Consider the following 22076-nt stretch of genomic DNA (forward strand, 5'->3'; position numbering starts at 1 on the left):
TTAGAAAATCAACAAAACATGTACTTTGGCCAGAGGCGGACAAACTTTTGCAAAGGCCTGTATGTATTATGTGTAAATAATGTCTCATGTTCTTTGGCTACTGTTGCAAACTAATTTCCCCTTAAGGATCAATAAACTATACACGTCTATCCATCTAATTAGTGCCATGTTCAAGGAAATGAACATGTTAATCTTTTAATAATTAACTCAGAGTCTAAATTCAGTACATCTCTGCCCTATAAACCCCCAGCACTGAGCTTCATTTAACCATAGGGATCAATATTTATTTGAAAAAAATCCAGCTGCAAAAAAAAAACAGGGCAACGAGCAGAGTAATTACTGTAACAAGTAAGAACACCCAGAGCTGCCGGCTAACACGAACAACTGCCGCCACAGGCTGTCCTATATTTCGAGGTGAAATACATTATGCATAGCCTGTGGAGCTGCACTAGCAGAGCCCATCACATAAACGGATGAAGCCCCTCGCTGAGTGCTAATAGCCTGATATTGACTGGGTCAACCAAATGGCTGTATTACTGAAACGCAAAATCTGAATTGGCTGTCATCTAAAGGAATTTAGAGCATCTAATGGTTTCCCCTGACACATTTCATAAAATGTGATTCTGCCCCAGCAAATGTGCGAACTCTATTAATCTGTGAATATTATTGAGTTCTCAGCGTGCTCTGAATCTTATGAGCAGATATTCATTCGGATAGAAAATCTCTGCCACCAGATGCTCCAAACAAAAAAAAAAAAGCCTTTCTGATCACTGCAGCAGGAAACAGGATTCTTTTGTTGCTGATGAATGACCTGTTTGGGGTTGTGCATGGTGTCCTGGGTGGTGGTGGTGGCCACAATGGCCCTGTTGCTGCCTGGACTGAGCTGGAGGTTCAGTGAGAGGCCTGAGACCAGCTGCACTCCCAGCTCCGTGATGCTCACTTTATCATCCAGCACCCGCACCATCCTCTCAGCCAGCACCGCGTCCGAAAGAGGAGACATCACCTGACCCAGTGAGTAAACAAACACAGCAGGAACAGATTTTGCGTGTATTGCATCAACAGGTCTTGTATTTACTTATCAAGAGCATGTCTAAGCTTACATACAGCAGCAGATCTATTCAGTAGGGTTTTATTTCTCATAGATACTTCAATTAAAGTTGGGGTCATTGAGTTTAGTGGAAGTTAGCTGAAGCTTGATGTTTTAAAACTCAACCAAACAAATACAGCCTCTCTTTTCATGCACAGCCGAGTGGCACTGTTCTTGGCCTTCAACTCCATTAGTTTCTACAGTGCTGGAAAGCCACATTGATGTTTACTCTTGTCTTTTCTCTAGTTTGTCCTTTTTAATGTCGTTTCTCGATCTGTCTGCCAGTATCAGCCATTAGGGCATCAACAGAGACTGGATTTTTTTCTTCTATGTATGTACTTTATTGCCAGCATCTGGAATTTGAAGAGCATTTCACCAGATATGATAAAAAAGTATTATGACTTAAAATCAGTGACCTCACTTTTAAGCCAAAAAACAAATTGCTAACTAAAACAGCTGGTCTACAAATTTTGCAATACTTAGCTTTAAACACATCAAAATGTTTTCTTTGGTGTGTGGAACAGAGGTGTCAGTGAGGTGTCATTATTCATTATTCTCAAATTTGTATTTCTTTTGTAGTTGTTCCAATTCCAACTTTTGCAGTAAAGCAAAGGCAACTGCAAGGGGAATTCCATCGAATTTTCAAAATGTCTGTATAACTCACAGAAAGTTATTATGTGGAATGGTTACAAATACACTGTGTGATGCCTGAAACATTTAATTACAGTAGTCCTAAGGTTTTGACCTAAAAATTCCTTTTTAAAATCCATCCACAGTGGAGAGATACACGCAAGGGTGTGTAAGGCTCTAATGTCCCAAAAGAAAATCTATGTTTTCAGATTTGACACTATGTTACCATCATCAACATTAACATCAAACCCAGAAGGAACATGTAGGTTCGCTGGTAGTTTTGGATACTAAATAAAATGGCTATATTTGCATTGTAAATATTGTGGTTCTAAGCAGCGCCACTGTAAAGAAATCTGGCTCAATGTGTTTTTCTACAAAGCACTATTTAACCTCAAACCAGTCTGAATGACTTTGTTTACACCTCAACCAAAATCGGTGCAACTCCTCTTTAAGTGAAGCTAATATATTGGCAGATGCTCTTATTCAGATCTACGCAATTATAGTTTTAGGAGTCTTGCTGAAGGACACTATTATTAGACACTATTATTATTATTGTTGCACACTTGCTCATTTATTTAAAACATTTTGAAAATCCATCCATTCATTTTCTAAGCCGCTTCTCCCTCAGGGTCACGGGGGAGTGCTGGAGCCTATCCCAGCGGTCTTCAGGCGGATACACCCTGGACAGGTCGCCAGTCCATCGCAGGGCAGACAGACAGACAGACACTCACACACTCACACCCAGGGGCAATTTAGCATGTCCAGTTGGCCTGAGTGCATGTCTTTGGACTGTGGGAGGAAACCGGAGAACCCGGAGGAAACCCACGCAGACACAGGGAGAACATGTAAACTCCACACAGAGAGGACCCCGGTCGCCTGGCCAGGGAATCGAACCCAGGCCCTCCTTGCTGTGAGGCGACAGCGCTACCCACCGCGCCACCGTGCCGCCACATTTTGAAAATCATCTTGTAAAAACAATTTGAAAGGTGTCCCCAAACCTTTGGTGTAAATGGTAAATAAGCAAACTGACATTTTAATCACTACTTTAATCACTAAAACAAATTGAACCTTCTCCCATGAGGACCGGTTACCTGTACAGCAGTGACTCCAGCAGCCCTGCCGCTCAGCACTGTTCCAGACTGCAGTCGAGCTATGCTTGTGTCCCCCACCTTCAGAGAGTAGCGCACCAGCCCTGTCACGTCCACCAGCCATTCAGGGCCCAGAAAGTACACAGGAGAGGAACCGCTCGAGTCTGGATCCCCAGCTGTGAAGGCCGTAAGCACTCGGACCAGGCTGTGTTGGTACTGCAGCATGCACCCTCTGCCCTTCTTCTCATCCTCTTCCTCACTTTCCCAGCTTGCTCTTCAAGACACGGGAGAAAAAATGAGAAACACTGTCTCTCTTTCAGCTCTCTCGCACTCTCTGTCTCTCGCTCTCTTTTCATTTTCTTTTCTACTACTTGCAGTGCCTCAGCTGCAGTATCTCATCTTCTCTGTACATATATGCTATATCTATATATATCTTCACCTGAGCCATGCAGATAATTGTCTCTGTGCTTTTCAAACTAGCATGAACACTTAATAATAGTTGTAAAAGAAAATATTTATATGAGGTACTACATCCTTAAGTATATATGCTAATTCTGTCAAAAGGAATTAAATTCACATATAACTATGCCCCCATTCAAATTGAAATATGTCTGCATATAATGCAGTATATTGTATACTGAGGTCATTAAAGCATTCCTGTGATTTTACAGAGACCACAGCTGTTGTAGATAATACGATATAGAGCAAGACTGACCTTCCATGTTTACATCTTCTTTTTCTAAACTGATGATTAATCAGTTAAGCATTCACAACACTGCAATTGCCTCGGCGCAATGCTGCTTTAAACACTGATTATACAAGTTCAATAACAGCAATCCAGCCATCTAATATATACACACACGTCAATCATTTTAACGGCTTTGTTGATTACAGTTGTTGACTATAAATTAAAGTAAGCCAGATGGCTAATGCCTGCATTTACCTTGTGTTACCTTTGGGTTAATGAATATGCTCTGTTCCTGATATATACACTCACCAAGCACTTCATTAGGAACTCCAAACTTAAAGTGGGTAGGATCCCACTCTGCTCTCAGAACAGAATATTTTGTGGGATTAACAATGGTTTCAATGTTGGAAAAATTCCTTAGAAATACAGGTCCATGTTGACAAGATTTCTCAATGTAATTGATGCAGATTTGTCAGCTGCACATTCATGCTGTGAATATCCCTCTTTCTCCTACATCACAAAGGTGTTCTAGTGGATTCAGATTTGGTGACCGACACCAATGAAGTACACTGAACTCACTGTCATGTTCACAGAACCAGTGTGAGATGACTTGTGCTTTGTGACAAGGCGTACTGTCACATGGTCCACAACAATACTCAGATATGCTGCAGCATTCAAACAATGCTTGATTTGTATTAGGGAACCCAATATATGCCCAGAAAACATTGACCACACCATTAAAATGCCACCACCAGCTTATACTATTGTCACAAGACTCTCATGGATGCTGTTTATTGCTGGTAGTTTAGTCTTCTAATTTTAGCCTCTGGTGTGAACAAGCATATGAATTAAATGTATCTTAAGCTACCAGCTCCACATACAAACACAGATTTCACCACTCAGATTGCAGTCATTATTCTCTAAACTTGCATCAGTAAAGCTTCAGTGAGCCAGAATGAATTTGTGTGGTTGTGTGTAATGATGCTTTGGCCTTCGTGCTAGGCTAACGCTAGCTTCTGCTTGCCAGACCATGCCTCATGATTGATCCCATAGCAATAAGGATTCACTTTTTTTGATGCACTGAGAAAGCAATTTTCTCTGTGCTATGGTAATACATCTGATACAAATATCAGTCTCTATAACCATAATAAGCCAAGAGGAGTTAACGATAAAAAAAAATCTTTAACTGAAGCTCTTGAGGCATGTCTGAATGATTGTATGCACTACACTACTGCCACAAGATTGGCTGACTGAATAATTGCATGACTGAGAAGATGCACAGGTGCTCCTAGCAAAGTGGTCATATGTATATATTGTCACTGTGATGTGAAAAGCATTATTATTATTATTTTTTTTTTACATCATTTGAAAGTGCCAGCTGCCCGTGATATTATATATACATTTCATGATAAATTGACTGACAGAAAAGGTCAAATTATATCAATGTACATTCGTTACTATTTTTTTTTTCTTATAAGTTTTCATTTTGATTCTGTATTACCAAAATGCTAAGTTTTGTCTAACCTCTTGGCCCCAAAGACAGGCACCCTCCAGCCCTTGATCTGGCTGAGCTCTGGGTCAGACATGTCAATCTGCAGGGGAAAATGGGGCATCCACACGCTGACCTCCAGCTGAGCACTCAGGTAGCTGTAGGTGAAGTTCACCATCATCCTCACTCTGCCTCTCGTCTCCTCTCCATTCATGTAGACACTCTCACACCTCTCTGACACCTGAGAGAAACAAGAAGGAGAAGAGCTAGTTAATATGGTCATAAGGCTAGAAATTGTTAGCATGATAATGTACAGTGGTAAATTGGCATAATATTGTAAAATCACCCTGTTAACGATGGAGACAAAAACACAGTGTGAAACACATCAGCCCCCGAGAAAGAGTTTAGTGGCTTTATGCTAATGTTGCAGTGAAAGGCAGTGAAATACAGCATGGAATGGGTGCTCCATATGGTTGTATTGTCTCATTTAGTAAATATATTACAGTTGTTACCTCCTCTTTTCCTCTCAATGCTTCAGGGACTGTCAAATTCTCCAACAACTGAGAGCACTTAGTCTGTGCTCAGTCAAAATAATCATTAAAAAACCATCAGCCGTTCCCGCTTAGCTCTTCTCTGGCAATTTGAGGAACAACAGTACAGTGTACAGTGTGTCTGTAACACTGTCTCCTTATTCCTGTCCCGGCTAGGCATTTAATCTGAAATACAGAATGTGAATAGCCTGTGTTTCTCTCCATGTGTGTGTCTAAGTCTGGTACTTAAGGCCACACTGGGCCAGAAATGAACTGAAAGAGAAGAGTGCAGATTCATCTTCAGATTTGACCCCTTTAAATGCTTTAAACCCTCTGTTAAAGCACTGTGGTTCTGGCAAGAGAGGCTCAAGAGAATGATTCAATAATAACTGGATAAAGGTCTTGGCTCTTCATAATAAACACGCAAAGAAAAGACAAGCCCCAGGGGCAGGGATGCGCTCTGGATAGGAAAAGGCACAGCTTCAGATAGAGGCTACTGGGTCACTCTGTCTCTGTGTTTCTCTGTCCGTCTCTTTCTTTCTCAGGAGTAACTTTCTGAAGTCTCTAATCTGTAATAAGGAGCTGAGCACTGGGGCTTGTCAGTGCTTCTGCTCAGTACGACTCCAGCATCCTCAGCACTGCCAGGTGTAATGGAGATGTCACCAGGAGAGAGTTAGGCTGGTAATGAGTGGTGCACGGCGAGTGTAATTGGCAGAGCAGCGGACAGCGGCTTTGCTGTGATGTACTGTACCTTCAGAGTGTCTTCATCTGCAGACCTGCACCTGCTGGAGTTGGTGATGTCTGAGACTGAGCCATCTGCCTCCACTCCTAGCACCTTCACCGGCACGGACACCTTCTTACCAGTCAACACGGCCGTGTTCAGGAGCTCTGTGTTCTGCATAAAAAATACACAACAGAAATAGATCCAATTTGACATAAGTAGAGATTGGGTTTAAAGTTTATGTATTATGGAATGTACTATGTAAACATTGATAAACTTTCAAAATATACTGTTATAACTTTCAAAATACACTCCCCAGTCCACACATCACTGCTGTTGGAACAAAGCCTTGTGTAGCCAAAATAGAAACTTAATAGTAGAAGAAAAAACATTTACTTTACTTTTACATTTATTTACATTTATGGCATTTTGGCTGACGCTCTTATCCAGAGCGACTTACAATTTGATCATTTTAATGTAAGTCAATGGAACCAGACTTTTTTCCAAGTCATTCAAGGCCATTTCTTTTGGTCTATCCATCACGAAATTTAAACACAATGTAAAGACCAACAGGCATTTTCAAATTATGTCAAAAACAGAAAAATGACAAAAATGGAGAGACAAGGTTTTGTTGCAACAGCAGTGATATGTAAGCTAATCTGTAGAAACTGCCTTCACCATATTTGCAATGTGAGAACCATAAACACATTCACAGGGTTCAGGCTCTTCTACAGCAGATAGTGTGTATCAGAGTAGTTGGTGCTAAGAAAACGATTAAACCTTGTTCTGTTAAATGTGTCACTGAAGCTTTTGAAGGGAAATGTCTTTGCAATAAGTTGTTAAAGTTTATTTTACTTCCCAGTGAATTGGAGTCCAAATTGAACAGAACAAAACTGAGATCATTTAGCTTTAAAGATGATAGTAAACAGATAACAGCAAACTAGATATTTCGTGCTTTGCACTTTAGCAGCGACGAAAACTTCTGTTATCGCCAGCAACAACGGTAGCCTACCGCAGTGGTCAGCAGAAAGTTCCATCAGGAGTGCAATTTTCTCAACTTTTGCCAAGTCACAGCAGTGAAGTAAACCAGATGCTGATTAAAATAAATGAATGCTGAACAGCTGTTATTGAAATCCAGGCATACTGGCATACTCATTCAACACATAATTAAAACATTAGTATGTTTAGACCCCTTCTAGGCTTAAAAGAGAGGCTAACACCATCACCCTGCACATTTGCAGGAAGCCACTGCTATTCCATAATAACAACACTGACATGAATGTATACTGCTGTCGTTTGCACACTGTCACCATTTACAGCAATTCGGCTATGAAGCATGGAATGATGAGGTTTTTTCTGTTTCAGCAGCATAAGGGGTAAAGAGGTATGACGTTTTTGATAAATAAAACCACACAAATGTTAGAAGAGTCTTTCTTGGTATAAATGGCCTCCTCAGTCATGTCCTTGGCAATGCGCTCATGTTTAGGCACAGGGCAATGTGTAAATGTGTACACTCTTACAAATATGAGCATAACTAACATCTTACAGTCTTGTTTTCCTGTGATGTACACAAGTACAAGTGTCTATTCATTTCACTAAATCCTCTCCATATCAGCTTATACTGATTTCAGTATGTTTTGAAAACTATGTTGCATTTTGTTATAAAAAAAATAAATAAATACAAAAAAAACCCTAAGCTATAAATCTGTATCATGTATCTGCCTACAAGACCTCATTTTATATCCATCTAAAGTCAGTGGTAAGTGGCTGGTGTGTGGAGGCAACCCCCTGTGGAGCTGTTCCTGTCTTAAAAACATGTTCAGCAGTGTGTAAAACAGGGGTTTGCATCTGACACTCTCTAACGATGTTGCTGCAGTGCGTCACACATGTGACTGATGTGCTTGCCGATTAGGTTTGAGCATAGATTTAACTTCTAGCCCCACCAGATGTCATTCAGCAGCCTCTGTACACAGCACAACAGATGCTGACCGTGATTCGAAAAGTTAAAGACAAAATCCTGCTTCCTGAGAGCAATGTGATTTCAGAAACAGCATTGTGCTCCACAGTGGCTGCTTTTTACAAACAACCTCTCAGGATCTTTGGCATTTTTCAAAATTCCTAGTTTCAGTTCGAATACTTGAACTGAAATGGCAAATTTTAATGTCATCTTTTCATAAAAGGGGTCATACATTGGTAAATATAAAGGTTACTAAATGTGCCTTGGTTTGGAGGTAGGAAAGATCTTTAATTGGTCTTGAAATCCAGATTTTGAATCCAGTTTCTGGTCCTGGGGTTTTTCAGTCACTGATAGGTTAGGCACAAGGTGACATTCAGCTACATTAATAGTTCAGTTAGCCACTATTGAACACAAAACACAGGACAAGAAACTGGATCCAAGGTCCATTTGTGAAGACCTCTGGGATAGAGCCTTTACATTATGTGGAAGTTCTACAATTTAAAAAAGGTTTTTCCCAATCACACATCACATTTACAGAAAAATATTCTTTAAAGAATTATTTAGGGAACCAAAAGTGGCTCTTCTATAGCACTGCTCTTCAAATGTCAACCTTGATAATCACTGACTGGGCGTCATGTGCACATACGGATTTTGTCACTAGATGATGAAATCCTGGACCAGAATATTCAAGGATTTGAAGAACATTTTTATGTCATCGTTCCACAGAACCCTTTTGGCACCTTTATTATTGGACTACGTTTAATGTGGGATAAGTAAAAAGAAGAAAATCCATGCAGGTCTTAAAGGCATACATTCTGCGGTGGACAGGTCTAATCCTGACCACAGTAGTAACCCTTAAATGGTTGTCAATTTCATTAGGACTGAATCAGAAGCACTAGGGATGACAAAGTCAGATCAAAGGCAGAGGGCAACAGAACTGGAACTCAGCCTTGGGGCAAATAATCCTCCCACCCACATACACGCACATACAGACACGCAGCTCCACAGAGACCTATGAATCATTTATATGGGTTATTGTACTTTTATAGCTAAAGGCCTCTATACAGAAGCATCAAATGAAAAATACATCTATGTGCAAGCTGCCCCATAGCATCAGCATTAACAGCCACACATTCCCTTCAGATTTATCACCAATTCTAAACATCTAAAAGGACAAATTAGAAAGCTTACGGGGAGCAACATAGATATTGCATGCAATCGTAATACTCACATGGAATCTGTAGGAAAAAAACAATACATAAACATGTGCTCTACACACACATGCACAGCTCACCATAATGAATGGGACTATGCCCACATAGTCTCTCTGGACGGTGTAAATCCTCATGGTGCCCTCGTCCTGGATCATGTTTGCAGGCAGCTCCAGACGAAATGTGATCATCTGGCTCTCCAACTGGTCATTCTGCTCCTGTGTCTCAAAGTCCAGCTGCAGGACCTCCAGCAGACCCCTGCAAATCACACAGCAATTTAAACATCAACATCTGGTTCGTAAAAGACACAAACAGCTGGCAGAATGTCTGTTAATGTGATGATAATGTACGTTAAATTGTAAGGCTTGAATTTTTTTGCATAGAATTAGCAAAAACTGTGCTTCACAAAATGTGTGTAACTAGGATCCATGCTAATGGCATGAGAACATGACACACATTCTAATGCTTTACTTAAGTAATAGGGTAAACAAAGTGACCTCATCAGTCAATATCACGATGCCAAAAAAATCCTGTGATTTTCAGGAAACCTGGACGATACACATTCCTGTTGAATATGTCCCTCGCGGAATATGCAGAAATTTCATAGGAGTGAATGTGCTCAGGGTTGAGCGACTGACATCTATATATTTTTCTCATTATGTATGTATATATTTGACTCATTAAGAAGGATGTTCCAAAATGAGATGAGGATTCACACGTAGTATGTTAATGGTTATATTTTACAGTAAAGCATAGTTATAGTGAGCTGGGACAGCCCAAAGTACTGTTTTGTAAGTGCTGTAGATAAGATTTATAATGCTTTAAGTGGAAGACACTTTTCTCTGCCTTAAATTATCTTTCCTTTACATTAAGGCGTTTACATTAAAAACATGTTTGTAAAAGTAACAGTATCAGTGCGGCCCAAATGGCACTGTTTGCAAAATAGCTCATGTAATTAAAGTCTTTGTGTTTTGGATGTTATCTGGATAGCTGGATTATGTTTATATCGATGATATAAGGGTCTTTATTTTAGGAGAACGGGTTACAGTGAGTGCAATATTGCTGTTCAACTGGAAATATTAAAATCACTGTTGTTGGAAATATTAAAATTACTATAATATTTGGCTGAAAACAAATAAGTGGAGTAAACAAATATATGTGCAGAGTTATATGCATGTTTGGTATTTTCTGAGTGAGTTATGTACATGAAGTCTGACTTGACCTACTATATCTCTATTACTTTCAGTTCAGGCTCTATGACCGGGTAAAAGCACAGAATGGGATTTGAGGTGACATTATTAAAATTATCATAGCGTGTTTGACTGTAAACAGTCAGATAAATAGTACTTGACCAAGTGAAGCAAGCACTGGCTTTCACTGTGCCAGAGAACCAAAAGCTTTTCACTGGTGAATCAAGGCTTTAGGGGTGGAAGGGCAAATGGTCCACTTCCATCCCATCATCTCTGGTGTGTATCATAGGTTTCTTAGCACGGGGGGAATCCTCTCTGCTTGGCTCTTCGTTGGTTAATACTGGGGCTAAGACGTGAGATCTCAGCTCTAATCTTGCACTGAACGCACGGGTCTTTAAGCCGGGATGACGGACAGATGTATCAGGGATGATTACAGATAAGTGGGTCGGCCTGCGGGAGATAGAGAGGGGGGAGCAGGGGCAGTGTGCTAGGTGGAAGTTGGAGCTATTTTCCATTGCTAGGGTCTGGACACTCTAGTGGCCAGATATTCACAGCCATGGATATATGTGACACTCTGATATACATCAGAATACACAGATACCCTAAAGTGTCTGTCCCTTTACCCCAGGTGCAGTTGATAAGGCAAGACATGTTCAGTGTCTTAAGTGAGTTTGTTTGGTTTTGTACAGGAGCTACGGGTCTAGCAATCCTTTCCACATTAAATCATTATCTCACAAATACCCTCCTTATATGGTTTATAACACTGTATGATGTACTGTTATATGTAATAATGGGCAAAAGTATGTTGCACAGCACAAAAAAACACGAGTAGCTATCTGATTTTGAGTCAGCAGTAATCTTATGAAACAAATCTAAATTTTGTCCATACTGCTGTCCATTTTAACAGATAATGGTACGTCACAGAGTGTCAGAAACCACATGAGTAAGTCTATTTTAGAATCTGAGGCCAGAGTGTGATTATTTAGGCACAGTTTTCACACCTGTAACTGCACTTATAACTTGTTACAATACTAGCTACTTTAACCTACAATAACACCTTTAGTGCAAAACTAAAGAATTTTGAGCATCAAATATGTCTTGCATGATTTGTTTGCCAAACCTATCCTTTAAAGTAGAAATCTGGAGTGGAGGGCACAGAAGCCAGATGTAACTCACAAGTAGGTTCACTGGTGCGTTTGGATAGTAAATAAAATGGTTCGGTTTGTGTTGTAGGTGACACTGACCCTGGCTCCCATGGCACCGCTGGAAAGGAAAACCTGTAAAGTTTCTTTAAAATGCATTTCACATCAAACTACGGAGCCCCGCTGGTGACATCCTGTAGAAATAAAAATAAAGCATGGCCACAATTTATTAACGCGCGGGAATGAGATCCTAATGCGCGGTCATGACTTAGTAAGGTGTGGGAACAAGATTGCAGCTTACTAAGTTGTGGCCACGCATTAGGATCTCGTTGCTATGCTTTACTAAGTCGTGGCCATGACTTAATCATCTCATTCTCACACCTTACTAAGTCATGGCCACGCATTAGGATCTCGTTCCCACGTTAAAAAGGTGTGGCCATGCATTCTTTTTATTACTGCAGGATCTCGTTGCTATGCTTTACTAAGTCGTGGCCACGACTTAATCATCTCATTCTCACACCTTACTAAGTCATGGCCACGCATTAGGATCTCGTTCCCACGTTAAAAAGGTGTGGCCATGCATTCTTTTTATTACTGCAGGATGTCACCAGCGGGGCTCTGTATTAAACAGCTCTGAATGACTTTGTTTAGGAAGCACAATTGGACTCAGGAAAGCTCAGAATCACTAGATTCAGTCAATTGTTTCTATTTTTTTGCTGATCTGTGTTGGAATTTTTGATGTAAATATGCACTTTATATAGATGCTGCTGCTACACCTGTACCAAAATTTCAAAGCATAATTATCCATGAGTCATTGTGCTAAAGGAAGCACTTTATTTGAATCATGTTCTTTAAATGATTGGTTTAAAATTGAAACATTTAAAAAGCATTTGACCCATTAAAGAGAAAATAATGTTATTCATATTGTAACTTTGGCTAACAGAGAATAATGGAAATGTGCTAGTGTGTTTCAAGGGTTCATTTAACCCACACAGTGTGAGCTTCAGGATGAAAATGCCTTATAAAAATTGCCCAAAAATCATGCAATTTGCTGTAAACCAATCAGTATCACCCATAAAAATTCACAGTCCGTTCATCCTTGTTCTCAATGACTGAATTTTAAAGAAATGGTGAACTATCTGAATTCTCCTTTAAGACACAGCATTTTAAAGAGTTGCACTTGTATTATGGACTTGTGATGACAGAGACACTCAATATACATGAAGTTACAGTGCAGTACAGCAATGTGCATCACTGGGTCTCTAACTCTAATTGCTGATTAATTCATTATGAAATGCACGTAGTTGGGCGCGACCCAGTAATTTTAATACCCCTACATCTCTGCATGGCTTGTCGTTTCAAAAGGTTAAACAGCCCTGATCACAGTATTAGCTTCAGCCCTAAAAAATTTATGTGCTGGGAACGTGACGAGGATTCTCCAAACAGATATTTTCCCAACAGACCAATGGCCCAAATAACTTGACTTGAATAAAATGACTGCACATCCCTGCAGACACCAAATCATATGTAAAGCTGTGAAGCCAGAACATGTCTCAGTCCGATATGTTTAACAAGAATTTTGTAGTTTTAAAGATGGATTAAAGTCTTAAAAATACATCGAAAATCTGTTCAAATGAAAAGTCTGTTCCAGTTCCTGCTGTGGAGCAGTTTTTTACTGTTCCTCTCCTCAGTGTTTTAAGAGGCAACTAACACGGGAGTTGTTTTTAGAAGCAACAAGTAGCTTAAGGCAAAATTTGTCCCAAAAACGCTAACCTTGCTAATAATAAATGGGAAGCACACATACAAATGAGAACATGTTACGGTCTCTAATAGCTGTGTCCCTGAAACACACGCTGTGCTTTTTTTTTTTGTTTGTCTAGTTTTTGAGGGGAGGGTAGCATTGGAACGACCAAGCCATCAATTCAGAGTAAGGCACTGAATAATTAAGATGTTATGTTTTTATTTATTCATGGAAACTCAAATTATTTCACAAAACTGTAGTCAGACGTCTCTGATGTTGGCTCAGAGTAGATTTGGTTGACTTATTGTTTGTAAAACATGGCACTTTGTCTTCATTCAAAACACCAACCTGTAAGAGGTAACAGGCTGCCTGAGCAGCTGTTCCAATAAGAACAATGAGACGAACAGAAAATATGGGCGTTTTTCACTCTGCTTTACAGTCTGTTGCTTAATTCTCATCATTTAAGAAGGAGAACTCTGCCTGTATGGCCTTGCAGTTCTTAAACGAATTCCACATGAAAGTAAAAAGACCCACATACACCTAGTACAATAATGGATGAGGGTAAGTTCAAGGCTTGCCTTTTTCCAGTAAAAGCATTCTTCCTCTGGCAGATGACAGAGATTGTTTGGGGGTTGCTTCTTCTCCCCGGATCCAGGGCGATGTCCCACAGCTGAGGGTCACTGGGTCTGGCCGTGCTGAAGGACATCCCTCTCCTCACTGTGGCTCTGTCACACATAAGGACATCCAAGTTATAATTTTTGATAAATAGGCTAAAAGCCCTATGATTGAATGTATGAGGCACACATGCTTCATCTATACCACTGAATTCTATACCTGTAAAGCAACATTAGACAATAAAAACATTGCATTTGGTGATATTTATGTATACATCCATTTTTTCCAATCCATTTTCTAAACCACTTCTCCCTCAGGGTCGTGGGGGGGGGGGGTGCTGGAGCCTATCCCAATGATCATCTGGCGGAAGGCAGGACACACCCTGGACAGGTCGCCAGTCCATCGCAGGTCTGGTTATGTATACAGTACTGTGCAAAAGTGTTTATTATTTTTCAATTTCCAGTCAAAACAGCCATTAAGTGCATTATTCATTTTAAGCAGAAAATTAACCATCTAATTATAATATGAAAAATTCTCAGTATTTAGTTTGTCCACTATGATAACTTGTCTTTGATTTTTCCTACTTAACCAGTGTTCAATCTTAGATATTGGGTCAGTTTTCTGCTTTAAATAATACCAAACACATTTAGTGATGTTGAAGTCTGGACTCTGGGGTGACCAGTTCATTGCTCTGAGAATGCAAACTGCTTCTTGATGTGAATTATGTGAATTTTCTTTTCACCATAATAACAGCCACACATCTTTTCAGACACATAGCATTGAGTTGTCTTCTCACAGAGGAAGGATGGACAGTAGCGCCGGTGTATTTTTCCAGATCTGAAGCAAAAGTGAAGCTTGAGTTTCTCTCAAAGATAAAAGCTTTAAGTAGTGTTTATCTGATGATGACAGTAATGAAGCCCTATTTTCTCCATAGCTTTTTATAATTTTTTGACTATCTTACATTTGCACAGTACTATACATACATATACATACATATACATACATAGGCATGTGTACAAAGGGTATGTATACCCTTAGCCTGGAATTCGGAGCTAATGTGCATATAACTGCAATGGCAGAACACTGGCTGAAGTTTAAAGGCAAAAAATGTATATGATCCATTACCACAGACAATCGTTTGATGCATACATTTAGTACAAGAGCAGACAATCTATTGATTCAGAACATACTTATAATAGAAGGCAACAGCAGGTGCTGAAGCTACATTGGCTTCTATTGTAAGTGTATATGGAGTCTTACGTTTTAAGTCCTGGGAAACACATTAAAACTACTTTCTATGGTAACTGGGTAACTGCTTGTATGCTATAATTGTGGCAGATGGACTAATTAGTATTGATTTAATGTAGTCACTTAAATATATGCAAAAATGCTTATTTACTGTGCCGTGTGCTTCTGTGTTTTAAAGGCAATAGGGTCAAGGTCTTAAATGCTACCCTCACCCTCAATGCTACCTTCACGACTGACAGCAAATCAAAACAGTGCTTTCCCCTGTCTGACGGAACTCATTTTCACCAACCTTTTTCATTTAATCTGCTAGTTGCTTTGTCCACTGTGTCTCTCAGATAAACATCCACACCCACGCCTTCATTACAGGCCATGCACAGAGGCCTACTGGACCTGCCAGTCAGATCCTAGCCCTACTAGAATCCTCTCAGAGTTCTGGCTGGTCAGTTTTACCAGGGCTCTCCATGGACTGCTACAGATGTGCTCACTTTTCTGTGAGTGTAGTGAAATAAGCTTGTGCTCACACAACGCTTTAGCTTCGGTATGGAGTCTAAACGCAGGGCTGAGTACTGTGCCACTCTGAGGAACATTAATCTTGCTGTCCCTCAGAGTCAGAGCCCACTCTTCAGCCTTAAGATGCAGCCAAATGCGTTTTTTTCTTCAGATTTATCCAGCAGACAGACGCTTCGCCTGTCCCTCCTGTCCACTGCTGAGGCTTACACAGAATGGAAGAGAGCCTCATTCCAGCCTGAGACGTGGGCCGGGCTTGAGCTCCGTCCAAACTCTCTGGAACTTATGGAGTGCGACGGGGGAGCGGGACAGTGAAGTGGCCGACAGCATTGTGACAAGCTGTATTATCTCTGTCCCCTCATCCATCTTTCGCTCGCTCCATCTCTCTCTGCATTCACGTTGCTTCGTGGACGCTGCCAGAGCAATTCTTCTTCATGCTGTTTTGTCTAAACTCACATTCTTCAGCAATAATTATATGGAACAATAATATGAATGATGAAAATTCCATCATTTGGACAGTAAACCTCCTAAACAAGTGGAATACATATCAGTTTGGAATTCATGTCGTTACTGGACTTACTCATGTAAAAAGGCCTCAGAGTTACTACAAATAATAAATCCATAAAATAATACATGCTTTATGATAAAGGTGCCAAACGGAGCAATGCCATAGAAGAACCACTTTCAGAAGAACCACAGAAGAACGCTTCAGTAGCTGATTCTTTAAAAGGGAATTTCACAGATTTTCCAAAATGCACAGTACTGTGTGAAAGTCTTAGGCACACAAGACACATTTTCAAAATCTTTTTATTTGTGTAGTTTGTGTTTATTTGCTGAGAAAAGTGTTGATATTTAAATGAACAGAATGTACAGCATATGAATTAATAATAATTATAAATAATAAATAGTGACTTTCTGGATGTGAGTGTGTTTGTTTAACCATTTCCAAGCCTCTCCTCGAGGAAGCCCAGTATTATATGTAGTTAAAAAGCAGCTCCTGGTTTGAATCAGTGCTTCAGTAAATTGAGCTCATGATGTAACTGATGATATTAACGAGTCTCTGTGGCGGCTGTGAAGGTGTCAAGGAAAAATATGGACCCAGGAAATTCTTGTTACTTTTTATTGTTTTTATGTTGATTTGAATTATGAATATGACTTTATTCTAATGTATATTGTGAAACTCACTGCTGAGGTAAACTGTTTAAAAATTTGCTTAGATGCCTAAAACGTTCGCCCAGTACTGTATGTGTGATTCAGTAGTTGAGATGTAAACAAAGTCCTTCAGAGTAGTTTGATGTAAAATGCTCATATCTATAGAAACGTACCAGTGGTGGTTGACAGTATTTCTTAAAATGTGTCACTAAATGTGCCTGTTCCAACTTATCAAATGTCAGAAAAAGTAAATATGAAAACCTGAAAACATCTTTTTGCCCTTTCGCCCACCTCCATAATATATATTTTACATATCATCCACTGTTAATTTGAGCCTTCTACAAATGTGTCACATTTCACTGTAATGCTCATTCCAGTGAATCTAGTTGCAACTGTTACAATATACAGATGTTCATGTATCGGTACTGTCGTTACCAGATATGCACATGAAAAATATCGGATATCAGTCCACAAATACTAATATTGGTGCATCCCAAAAAAATTGATGGAAACAATACTTCTAATGCGAATGATTTAATATGTCAGGCAAAACATTAATCTGTGTGTAATTAAATGCAAGCTAAAAACTGTTCAAGTCACTGGGGGCTGGTGCGCTTCACACGCTGAATTCAGTTTATATCCTACTAAACAGGTACACAACTAATAAAAAGTGTATCATAAGTTTCTTTTCCGGACTTTTTAAACAATGTGTGGCTGTTTGTTTCATCGGCCAGGATTTCTCTTGAACTTTCTTTAGTCAGACGCGTATACAAAGGATTATGCTGAACAGATGACCATGAGGCACACTCCAGCAGCATCGTCGAAAACTGCCAGAATGTGGGCTGCATTTCTGGGTTGGATTCAAAGAATCCTTCTGATTGGAACAGTGGTCTAGAAATGCAGCCCACCTGGACCACAGCCTAGCACTTGGAATGCAGCTTCCAACACACATGGGAGTGGTCCTCCAAGACCAAGATTGAGAACCACAGTTCTATGGCACTGCTCCACAAAACCCTTGTGGTATCATATTGTACCTCTATTTTTAAGATGGCAGATGATTTTTACCAGATATTTACCAAATACTTATGGAAGCAGGGTTTTTACATGGGTATTACATGCTAAACGGATTAGTAATGAGCTGTAAATCATCATTTCTGCCTGTATCAGTCCACTCGACTGTGCTCTGTGCTGAGATCAACCTGTTGACTTAAGCAGAGGAACATGGAATGACTATGTCTGATGGCACTGTGGCAAGCTTTCATCTACCTCTCTTTAACTGCATTCATACCACTCAACAGCGCCAGAGCTCTTTTGTCTCCCACATTTAAATGAACATTCATGATCAACATCTACCTGCAACAGTAATAAGAATAAAAATGTCATCATTTGAAAAGTTTGGCCTATAAGTCTAAACTCAGTATAAAACTCAATGAGAATAATAGTTTTATATTCTACTGATTTATATAACAGTAAAACTTATTTTAAACAAGTCATGGTGAAAGTAATTAGCTTACTGTTACAGTCTCCCTGAAACACATGCCCCTACAACATAAGCTTGGTTCCACATAGTAAGTCACAAAAAGTCAGAGAGCACCTTTTCGTTTAATGCCTGGTAAACACAGCCATTAAGTATGAATCACTTTATTCACTTTCAGCATCAGGAAAAAGAGAAAATTATTTTATAACTTATTATATTATAAAATTCTTCAGTATTTCGTGTGTCTCAGTATTTAGTGTCTTCAGTACTTAGAAGTTGCTGCATTGCATCTGCTTCTCACAGTCCTAGTAGTCACAAAAACATTCAATGTCATTGAGGTATGGACAATGGGGTGGTCAGTCTATTGCTCTGACAACATCAGCTGCTTCTTTGTTTTGAAGTCTTCTTTCTTTCTATGATAAGTTGATCAGATTATGACAGCTATGGTGGTCTACCAGGTCTTGCATGGCTTTGAGTTCCATTTTTTTTTTGTCTGTTTCTTTTAAGAATTTTTGACCTCCTGTTTTAAAAAATTCTCATTTTCAGTTATTTTCTTGACTTTCTAATATTATGCAAGTTTATATATATTTTTTTTAGATTTAATCTCCCCAGAAATCTGTTGAAAAAAAAAAACATATACTTAATGGCTTAATAGCAAGATTTTCAAACTAAGCCATCCCTACATGGGATACACAATGATATGCTTAATTTTTAACTCCTGGTCAAATTATGTGTTTTGTTGATTTTCTAAGTAAAAGTAAGGTCACACATCCATTACAGAGAGCCAGTTGCAGAAGTGTGTTCCCTGTAGAGAATGTGCTAACTTACGTTCACTTAGTAAATCAACAGAACATTTAACCTGAGCCAGGGCACCCAAACTTTTGAATATGATTATATATCATTTTGTCCATTCATTTTCAAAAAACGAGAGTAAATGTGGCTGGGGTTGGTTTTTGTTTATGTAAAAAAAGGGCCGCAGTTTCACTACAATTCATTAAACCCAAAAGCAGCAGCAACCAAAAGAATCACAGCATTATTATGATTATTTACCAAAAACCATCCGTAGTAAACACATATGTGATGTGCTGTATATTTGGTATTAGAGCAGAAACAAGATTAGCAGAGTAATCAGCTGTAATTCATGATATCAGACTGAATCAGTCCATGCCAGCCCGCTCTTCCAGACAGATCTATCCACTGTTCATAGAGACTGAGAGAGTGATTATAAATCAGGATTACAGTTGGACTTCAAATGTATGGCCTGTAATTATTGCATCATCTAGACACTCAGATCCTGCCAGAGCCACATGTAATCAACAGTTGTTCACTGTGTAGACTGTGCAAACACATTTACTTCTAGAATGGGTTTCAGTGACAACGGTAAGTCAGAGAGACAGAGAGATGGCAGGAGTGAGATGGAGACAGGAATAGAGCGAAGGAGAGCAGGGGTGAGAGACGAAGCGAGGGAGGGAGAGTGAGAGGGGCGCATCTGTATGTGTGGCCTATTTTCAGCATGCCTAGAGAACAGCCGTTGTATGCATAACTAAAGAAACGGTTCAGCAGAATCTGTAACGAGGATCTTGATGGAATAAATCTCTGACACAAATCAACAACCACTAGCAACTGAACTGGAACTGCCCGTTAGAATAGAATGGAATAGAATAGAATAGAATAGAATAGAATAGAATAGAATAGAATAGAATAGAATATTACTCTGGTCCACCTGTTGTCAATCTCATGTTTTATTTATTTGAATATACTGATTATGATTTTAATAAAGTAATAAGCCTCAAAAGTGTGTTTGGCATAATGTGAAGTGGAGGTTTTATGATACAGCAACAAAAAACAAGATGATATGTTTTTAACGAGGCGGTCAAATTTAACACATTGTTAAAAGCTAATGCCATGCGTTATATGTGCCACTGTACGTTACTATGACACCTTTTAAATGCAACATTTTAAGCACTATTGGTAGACTATGCTGTTATTAAACTACACTGCCCAAAATCACACGACTTTCACGTTCAGATTCTTGTAAATACTGTTATTCAGCTACTGAAAGTAATGAAAGTGTTTCTCTCCTCTTTCACATGCTAATTAATATTTTCATCCCAATAGATTTCTGCTTTGTCATTTCAGCTCAGTATACTATTTTTTAGTCCTCCTCTGTGTTTTTCAATAGATACTGCTAACGTTTTCCCACTAGTACATTTTCACTGCAGCCTTAGCTACAGATCATTATATATGGTTTCATTGAATCCAGTGTTCTTACTGACATACATCTGTGCTTTAACTGCTGCCAAAACAGGAACACTGTTATTGATTAAATATCAGAGGAATGCATCGGTTACAAACATTGGTGTCTTCCTAAAAAGCAGACACACACACACACGCACACACACAAAAATTAACAGAAGGGTGATGCTATGATGATCCTTTCTAGTCTACTGGGAGACTAATTCAACAGCCTGGCAACTATATCATGCATACACATGCTCAAACATTTCTTACAAAGGTTATAATAACATTGGAATTTGTAGTTTGGAACTCGTAACTGTTTATTTTCTTTCTTTTTTTTTAAACAAGCATCTCTAAAAGATGAAGAAACATTTTCTCTCTCAGGTCCCAGTCTCTTCTCCCTCCCTCATCTACTGCTCTTCTTTCTCTTTTGCCCTTATCTTGCCCTTCCTCTTCATTTCACCTCCCTTCCCTCTCACCTATTTCCTTTCACTGTCCCTCTTTTCTGTTTTCTCTCTTCTCCAGCTTTCTCAAAAGCCTGAAGTCCACCTCTGTTCTGATGTTCTTTAGTGTATCATTTGCAGGCAGGCAAATACGCTCCTACAAATGTTCTTACAAATTTCACAAACACAATACTAGCAAAATAATGAACATGATACAAAAACATTTTACTCACATTTTGCTTGCAATCTTAACAACAAACGCAGCCTATGTTTAGTCTCCTGTTGTCTTATTTTACATGACTGGGACAAACTTCTGCTCAGCCACAAAGGCTCAATAACACATAACGAACACATCTGGAAAAACCTCACCATAACTTAATGTTGGCCATTAGTAACATAGCTCTTAAAGTTTAAGCTGATTTTAATCTTTAATATTGACTGAAATCCCCTGACTGCTGGATGAACAGGGCCTTTTTGTGGTGAACAGGGATTCACCAGCTACTCTCCTATCAGTAGCGTTAGTCCTGTGACTTACAGGCTGCAAGCAAGCTATTAAAACTAATTTAAACTGGCTCAGATCGTCAACAATGTTCACCATAGCCCATCTCGCATTTTATTAAGCTCAGCTGCTTAATACATTTGTAATTTGCTAGTAATGTGTTAATGATAACAAACATATCCCAAGGTTTACTGCATGCCGGTGAGGATTTGAGAACATGGCGGCATTAGCAGCGGAGCGAACGGCAGCTGAGGAGACACTTTTAAATGTAAGTATTGGGTTTAAATTGAGCTAATGATAAATGTTAAAAAAAGCCAATGTGGTCTGAAGCAAATCTCACACCAACACTGTTTTAGAGAGCAAGGAGCAGATAGACAGCAGCATCTCCAGCTCTAATACATGAAAAAATAAATCATAAAATTT

At 39.4% G+C, this 22076-nt stretch overlaps 1 protein-coding gene across 1 annotated transcript in view; it reads right to left on the reverse strand.

Moving 5' to 3' along the window:
- The window catches only part of si:dkey-1d7.3 (transmembrane protein 132D), a 32701-nt gene that overhangs the window by 2519 nt on the left and 8106 nt on the right, over positions 1–22076 (reverse strand). Inside the window, exons 3-8 of the mRNA XM_017713453.2 lie at positions 14053–14199; positions 9485–9659; positions 6264–6407; positions 5018–5223; positions 2809–3079; positions 812–1003 (exon numbers count right to left, since the gene is read on the reverse strand). Of these exons, the coding sequence (XP_017568942.1) occupies positions 812–1003; positions 2809–3079; positions 5018–5223; positions 6264–6407; positions 9485–9659; positions 14053–14199 (1135 nt within the window). The remainder of the gene's footprint in view (positions 1–811; positions 1004–2808; positions 3080–5017; positions 5224–6263; positions 6408–9484; positions 9660–14052; positions 14200–22076) is intronic.

Source organism: Pygocentrus nattereri, chromosome 16 (assembly GCF_015220715.1).
Source record: "Pygocentrus nattereri isolate fPygNat1 chromosome 16, fPygNat1.pri, whole genome shotgun sequence".
NCBI lineage: Eukaryota > Metazoa > Chordata > Actinopteri > Characiformes > Serrasalmidae > Pygocentrus > Pygocentrus nattereri.